Raw genomic sequence first — 8349 nt, 5'->3', positions numbered from 1 at the left:
AATTATATTTACATTATATTATTGACCGCCAATGTTTTAAGTAAAAATGTTATTATTAAAAAGCAAAGTATGCAATAAAAAGTATTTAAAGTGCTTATTTGAAAAACGGAATAGTTATAGTTCAGTAAAAATTAAAATACTGCACGAAATCATAAGTAAATATATTAATATTGTATATTTCAGTATAAACAAATGATTTTTTTACGTATCCGTATTATCATTAACTTCATATAGTTAAACGTTTAGTATTTAATCGTGAATCATTTATTTATTAATATTATCATATAGTTATTAAATTATTAATCGCGCCACCATCATAATCAAGGATTACAAAATATAAAGATAAAAAATATTGAAGATAAATATATTGCAAAATTGAAATGTCTTTGCGAATGTCATATTCCGATTTTAATTGTCGATATAAAAATTTCGTATGCTCCAATGCTCATTGATTTTAAAAATATTTTGTTTCCAATTGAAAGTACTCGCGACTGTGTTTTAATTTATCTAAACATCATCGTTTAGATTATTTTGAGCCTTTATAATGCATTATGCACATCTTTAAAAACAATTCATTTGAAATTTATTTTTTCTTTCAAAATTTCTGTGGGCATTTGCCTTGAAGATGTCTTGAAGACCAATTTTTTACATCTATGTTACACTAATTCGAAAAATGACACACTTAGTGAGAGACCTTTTGGTATCTTTTGGTATATCTAGGTCCACAATGGTATTGTTTTCGCTTTGCATCAAGGCGGGTTTCCTCGCTCAGGAGGATTCCGATGTCTTTTCCTCTTTGGATCTTTGTTCTGTCGCGAGAGATCGGCCGCAGTTTGTTCGCTTCTACAAAATAGTTCTCCTTGTGGTCCTGAATCTTTTCTATGGGGCAACGACTACCTTCGTCTATACGTCCGAAAGGTCGGCTGGATATGATATTGTCAAGCGTGATGCGTCCAAGATAGTTAGTTACCTAGTCCCTTTTCTTCACTCCTCCGTCGTTCACAGTTTAAAAAAAAAAAAAAAAAAAAAAAAAAAAAAAAAGTGTGAAGGGCATCTCGTGCGAGGGAGAATCACAGTAGGCGTTCTCAGGTTGAAACACGTTTCTAGCTTTATTAAAAGGTGAAGACGAAAAAGGCCATTCCCCCTTAAGAACAATAATACTTTGGAAATACATACAAAATATTTATAAATAATATCGATTACCCATGCAGTAAATCACATTTTTTACAACTTTTATTACTATTCGTATGGTTTATGTCCGCTTGGCTTATGTCCGTATTTGTTAATTAATAGCTTAAAGAAATTGAGAGAAAAAGAATTTTGTTAATAAAAAATTTTATTAATATGTTGTTGTTGTGTGTGTGTGTCTGTCTGTGTGTGTGTGTGTGTGTGTGTGCATGTGTGCGTGTGTGTGCGTTTATGCATATACGTATATAGAAAAATGTTGAGAAAATTGTTACTAAACAATATGATGCAGATTTAAAAATGTTTATTAATTATTTTATGCTTAAGCTGTGTAGAAGATAAAGCAAATACAGCAATATTTAATCATTTATATACTTTAGCAATAAGGGATTAGATTGTAATGGAGAAATGTTTATATTAACGATTGAGGTTCCAATTTTTAATTATGAACTTGCGAATATACTCGCGAAGGTCAATAAATTTTATTGCCCTAAAAATTATGTATTTCTCTTTGATCGCATTGAATTATTGATATTGCAATGTTTAAAAATGAGCATCTTATGTCACCTTAAGTTGTGCCATGAAATAAATAGGATGGATAATTGCTTACATGCATTTATATATCGACCTCAATATACAAATATATTAGATATATGTGATTTCAATTTTAAATGTATTAATATAAACGTGTCGTTATATTTATGCACGAGTAAAGAAAGAACTACTGACGAAAAGCTGAAAAAATAAAAAAAATTAATATAGTTTCATTAATATTAAATTTAATGACCAAATGCCTTGCGTTTAATTTAATTTATACGCTTGCATAAAATCACGTGTGCCTTGTAAATTTATGTATCACCATAGTATCATAAATAAATCACTGGAAAAAAATGGTAAATGATAAATGAAGTTACGTACAAATCAATGATATGGCAATGTACTACAGTTAATAACGTATCACATAAGGGGGAAACTACGATAAAGAAACAAAGATCGATTTGTCTTCGTGAAAAGTAAAAAATGAATCGATAAAAATACTCGCATCAAATTCAATCAAAGTTCACGATATTCTTCCTACTAACGTACTTTACCCTCGTTCTTTATCATAAGGATATTTAATTATTTCATAGTAGGTTATGGCTTTGTGTATTTGGTTTATTACCATCTTGCGTTTTACTGGAAATTAAAATAACAATTGGATATGAAATATCTATTTAAAGATTGGCGAGCGTATGAAAGTTAATAATAATTTAATTAATTTACTATGATGCGCGATCGTCTAATTTGAATTTTGACATCGCAATGACTACATTATCTCACAATGGTTTACTACAAATATAGTGGACAAAGTAAAAGTGGCTCAGATCGGATAAAAGGGACTTTGGCGACTTGGATCTCAGTAAAATTACGAGTTCACGAGTCTTATTTGAAATTATTCTAATGAAGTAAGAATTCACATTCTTGTCTACTTTCTACTTGAACCTATTATAACCTTCTCTGAATAATTACTTGTGCATTCATGTACTTCAGTTTGTTTTGCCTATGAATTTTAAAAACAAGGCCATCGATAGGTCGAGATGATCGTCGCAATAATTAAACGCCGGATTTCATAGTGCCAAGTAGCGAATCCTCGTAGATGAAAACACCCGCGAAAAATCAGCGAACCACCCCTAAAACGGGGGTGGGGTGGTAAGTGGAGAGAAGTCGGAGCAGGAGGTAAATATTGACGAGCACGTGCGCACGGAGGGACGACGGCTGTGTCGGGAGGCGCGCGTGGAAGAAGAGCCACGACGGTCGCGTGTGAGAGGCCCGAGTTTCGGCGATTCCCACGCACCGCTGCCAGCCGGCGCGCACCCCACCCGCTCCGCCGCCCGGCACTCACAATCGCACTACTCTCTCTCTCTCTCTCTCACTCTCTCTCTCTCTCTCCCACCCTCCGCCGTTCCCCCTTTTTACGTCCAACCATCCCCTTCCCGTCTCTTTCCGTACCTTACCGCACTGTGTCGTCACCCCCTCCCGCCGCCACGCCACCACCGCCACCACCATCACCACCACCACCACACCGCCGACCTTCTTGTGCGCGCACACATGCACTCACGCGTAAACATACACATACACACACACACTCTCTCTCTCTCTCTCTCTCTCCCCGCCCCCGACCGACCCAACTACACTACCCGAGTGTCCCTCGCTCCGGGTGCCCTTCACTCCCCTCGCAGGCACTCACACAATGGCAATTCTTCAATGGCCTACGCAAACAATTAGGCCGTAAGGGCCGTCCCTCCCATGGAAAGGGCACGGGAAAGCGCGGAAATGAGCAGGTGCTTTCGAAGCTAATCTCGCATTTTCTGGGCCGATCGCTTATAATAATCACGGAGCGCTTGTTCAAGATCGTCTCGACGTGCGTTGCCGCCGCGATTTGACTTGCACGTGCGCTCGAGTGCTCATTGATGACGTCGCTGCCTTGTTGAACATTGGCGGCCTGGACTAATTGCTAAAATTATCGATAATTTGAGTCGTGCGGCGGGCCCCTGGCGATTATTTCTTGCAGAAATGGCGATGAGAAGGAGAAACTCACTGGCAAATCTTTTCGTGGTAAGCCAGCGGGATGTTCAATTTGAAGTTGCATTTAGATTCAGTTTAATGGTCATCGATGATATCGAGTCTCTCTCGCCGAGAGCACACATTCATCGCAATCGATCCACTGATTTTAGCGACTAATGTCTTGGTTGAGGGGGTGTTGAATGGAGATGGGGGTGAGGATAGATGGGGGGGGGGGGGGGTAGACCAGGGTGGATAGGATAAGCGCTAGGTTAAAGGTTAGGACAAGTCGAGAATGGCTCTTTTGTTGTCTCGAAAACCGGTGCACTCGGAAAATCCAAGGGAAAATGGTGGACTATCGCGTTTTCCACGAGTAGCATGGAAAAGGCAGAGCAAAAAAAGTTGACGTAACGATGACAGGTCGTCGGATCGCGCAATTAAAAAAAAAAAGAAAGAAAAAAGAGAGAGAAAAAAAAGAGGGAAGAGCTCGTGCGAGCAATTTAGGAAAAAGGCCGCCTCCCGGAGTGGTACGGACACGTGACGAGGGGACGACGAAGGAGTTCGCAGGACGAGGACGCGTGTCCCATCTGATCGCATGCGTGAGAACGACGTCGCTCTCACACGCGACTCGCACGCACGCGCACGTGCGCGGGGCCCTCACGTGCTGCCTCACCACCTTCCTTCCTTTTCTCTTCCCGGCGCTTTATCCAGTCTATTATACTACACGTCTCCTTTCCCCTCGTTTCTTTTCTCTCCGCGCCCTCCGCTCGGCCCGCTTAGTTTTACTTCATTTTTCGATGGATTCGGCTGGATCCCTCGACACTATCGTCCGTATATTGGAATAATTCGCTTATCGGACCGATACCAGCCCTACCCGGTCGTATCCCCGATATCGCGTCCCATTCGCGCCGCCGGATGTGGATTACGATTTATTCGGACCGCAATACATGAGTTTCCATAGCGTCGAGTAGTAGTGTCCTTGTATGAAAGAGCCGGGGTACGAGGTGTACGGGTTAGGAAGACACTGTTCGTTCTCGTGTTGGAGTGAAATACTTTAAATTGCACATTGCGATTCAGTTGTCGATTCTCATTTACACACAATTCTGGGATTTTTCTAGCCTTCTTGACGATCCCATTTTCAGAAACACGCGGACGAAACTTGTTTTAATTTACTTTGCTGTAAAACATTCTAGAAAATTTATCATAAATTATGCCGGTACAATTCACTCTACACGCGTCTATACGATTCTATGAAATAAATTCTTTTCTCATTTTGGCATATTCCCATTGAGCTATGTTATTTAAAAACAATTAGCACGCGATTTATACATTTTATTGCATATTAAATTTCTACTTTATTATCTAACGAATTATTAATCGTATGCTTAGAACGCTATTTTCATTTAAAAAAAAAAAAAAGAAAAAAGAAAAAATCTTTTAATTAAAACATAGAGACAAACCAAAAAATTAGAAAAAACTACATACTTGTGTATGTATTAGATGGATAGAAATTGAGCAAACATAAAGAAATGTTCGATTAAATTTCTTTTTATGAAAACTTACGAGCACTTGTGCGTCATTATTACTATTTATTTATTTATTTATCTTTATTGTTATTTTATCTTTTATGAAGAAAAACATTTTGCTGAAAAGAAACATCCGTTTAAACTTAATACGAACTAACTTATCCAATATTACATTTTAACTATACATGAATAATCTGAAATAATCGGTAAAATTGAACATTTACAATTATCATTCGATTACACTTATGTAATAATTCCTTTTTTGTGCGTTTAAAATAAATTTCTATAAAAGTAAATTAATTCATTAGACTTGTAAATGTATAAAAATCTCACGATAATTCAAAATCTGTGTTAAGTGAATGTACGAAAAATTCTGCCCTAGATAATATCAAATTAAATATTTAATTAAATACCGAACTAAATACAAGTGTACAAAACCTTTTAAAAATAAATGAACAGTCTTTATTGATTTTCAAGTCGATTCTCGAAGATATATAATAATTTTTAGTTTTAATGCTCTTGTACCATTGTACGCGCGGGAGTCGGTGTTGTTAAATGGACTTGTTTAATTTTAAGAAAATGACTTTGACTTATTTAAATATTTACAATATGACAATACTTAACTTGCCTCTATTATTTATATAGATTTCTACTCATTTTAACATGACGCTTTAATAGCATTTCTGCAAAAACAAAAAAAAAAAAAAAAAAGAAAAAAAGAATGAAAGAAAGAAAAAAGATTTAACCTAACCTAGATAACTTTTTCTTTCATGGGGATCTTAAGTAAAAGAAAAGAAAGCTATTTTTCATGCTAAGAGATTCCATATGTATTAGGGGAGATTTGAAAAGAAGTTAAGTTCCAAGTAAGGTTGAGTGAAACCTTATACCTGTTAAAGTGGTTTTGAAAATAAGCACTAGTTTTGATAGTCATGTATTTTTTTTTTCCGCTTCATCTCAAATAGGGCTTAAGTTATTTATTTAATTATTTACAAAAATTTTTATGATGAAAGAAACGAGACTTTAATTATTAACTTGGCTTTCGATTATTAGCCTCGGCAAGTAATATCGACCTCGTTGAAATATTGGATTTCATTCTCCTGTGAGCTGTAAGAATCAATTGAAAATTTGTAAAATGATAAAGCAACGTCTTAGCAAGTGCGATTAATGGATTAAAAGATTAAAGAAAATTAAAAGATAAATCTAATATATCAATATACATTTATGCTTTTATTTCCTCTTAGTTCCTCTATTTAATATGTCGATATAAATTTATGTTCCTTGAGCAGTTTGTTCTTCATTAACAAGGAACAACACTCGCCGATATAATTCTGTATAAAAAAAAAAAAAATAAAAAAAAAAAAAAAAGATTTGTATAAATTTTTTTCTTCAAAAATAATAATAATCCAGTCTCCATGATAACATCGTCTGATAATTGAAGTGATAGTCAAAGCGATGATTTGCTTAGAAAACGTACGACCAAAAATGATGATCTTCGATTCCTACTCTTATCTGCAAACGACAAAACACATAAAGAAACCAAAAAAAAAAAAAAAAAAAAACCAAGGAGAGAGAAAAGTAAAAAAAAAAATAAAAAGATAAAGTATAAAAAATACAAGCCCTAGTAATGATATTTTGTGGAATTAGTTAAAATTGATGTGCGTTGAAACGATGATGTCAGGCTCAAATTTCAACGACGAACACGAACATTCCCATCTCACTTTACAAGTTGCAGCTTCCGAGACATCTAGTTTTCTCTCATAATAATCACTTTCTCGATACTCGACTGGCAATTTAAAATAATATCAATATAAAATCGTGCGATGTTAGAACTTTATAGAAGAAAATGAAAGAAATAAGGAAGGGAAAAGGTGTAGCAATAATTGTAAGAAGCTTGTGATCGCCGACGCAATTTGCATTAGCGACATTACAAAGGGAGAAGAAGGTATACAAACGACTTGAGCGATTGTACTCGCCTTTTCGTAAACAAAGCATGAAGAGGAAGACGGCCGGGCTGCAAGTGCGCCGAAAATCCCTCTCGTAAGGCAATTGCGCGTGGAAAGGGCGAGGGTCCAAGGTCGCGCCTAGCGGAAGAAGCCGCAATTGTGCAGTAAATAGGGGCTGAGGATGGAATGCACTTTGCGGAGGGGATCGGGCAAGTTGTCGGGCGTGGGTCGATGAAAGAAGAGGCGAGCGGGTCGTAAAACAGGTCCGGACGCGCAGGAGGGACCGCCGCGTGGGCCCAACAAAGGCTGACCGGCCAGGTAAGGCCGACCGAGTTCCCAAGGCACTTTCCCAGGGCGTCTCAGCATCTGCGTCGGTCGAAATCTGAACGGGGGTGGAAGATCGGTGCAGCTGCCGCGCATCGACGGCAGCGGCGACGGCGGCGTTAGCGTCGGCGGTGGGGGTCGACTCGTGGCGGGGGTGATGAGCCTATAAAAGGAGCTGCGGCCAAGCGACGCTCGCTATTTCATCGTACGACTTGCGAGTACTTGTACGTATCTACTGACCACGTGGCGACGGTAGTGTGTGTGCATCTATACCTACTACGGGCGTCGCGTCGATTCGAGAGGGAGCAGAAAGATAGATAGAGACAGAGAGACGGACAGAGAGCGCGTAGAACGCAGGTGGTGCCAAATAGCAACTGTAGCAGCTATTGTACGAGAAAGCAGACATGATGCTGAGCAAAGCATTGACCAAGTCGGGCAGAAAGATTCTTAAGGTAGGCGCACTGACCCCTTGTTACCGAACGCGCTCCCACATTCTCACGCTCCTTTTTCCATCCAAATCCCCGAGAGTTTTGGAATCGAAATAAACATGATTTTGGCTTCGATGTCCTTTGTGCTCGAGCGCCGCTCGCTTCCAATGACATTTCCATTATAAGCACCTTCGAATCGTTTCTCATGCATTATATTCACTCCTTACAGGCGATAAAAAAGATCTCTACGGGAAGGCTCGCAAAGAAATTGCAACAACAGCAATTGGAGCAGCAACAACAACAGCAACAGCAAAGAATCAATTGGTTCTTGCAGACGAGGCTGTACGAGCACGACAGGATTTCAGTTATATCGAGCTCCCTGCCGTCGCTCGATGCCAAGAG

The 8349-nt window shown here is 38.3% G+C and overlaps 1 protein-coding gene across 1 annotated transcript in view; it reads left to right on the top strand.

Annotated features, from left to right (window-relative positions):
• Positions 1–7730: 7730 nt before the first annotated feature.
• Positions 7731–8349, top strand: part of LOC105365191 (uncharacterized) — an 835-nt gene continuing 216 nt past the window's right edge. The window contains exons 1-2 of the mRNA XM_011503290.1: positions 7731–7971; positions 8177–8349. The exon at positions 8177–8349 is cut by the window's right edge and continues 216 nt beyond it. Of these exons, the coding sequence (XP_011501592.1) occupies positions 7924–7971; positions 8177–8349 (221 nt within the window). The 5' untranslated portion in view covers positions 7731–7923. The remainder of the gene's footprint in view (positions 7972–8176) is intronic.

This window comes from Ceratosolen solmsi, unplaced genomic scaffold (assembly GCF_000503995.2).
Source record: "Ceratosolen solmsi marchali unplaced genomic scaffold, CerSol_1.0 scaffold63, whole genome shotgun sequence".
NCBI lineage: Eukaryota > Metazoa > Arthropoda > Insecta > Hymenoptera > Agaonidae > Ceratosolen > Ceratosolen solmsi.
The sequence above is the reverse complement of the archived record's forward strand: the minus strand, read 5'-3'. Positions and strand labels throughout refer to the sequence as shown.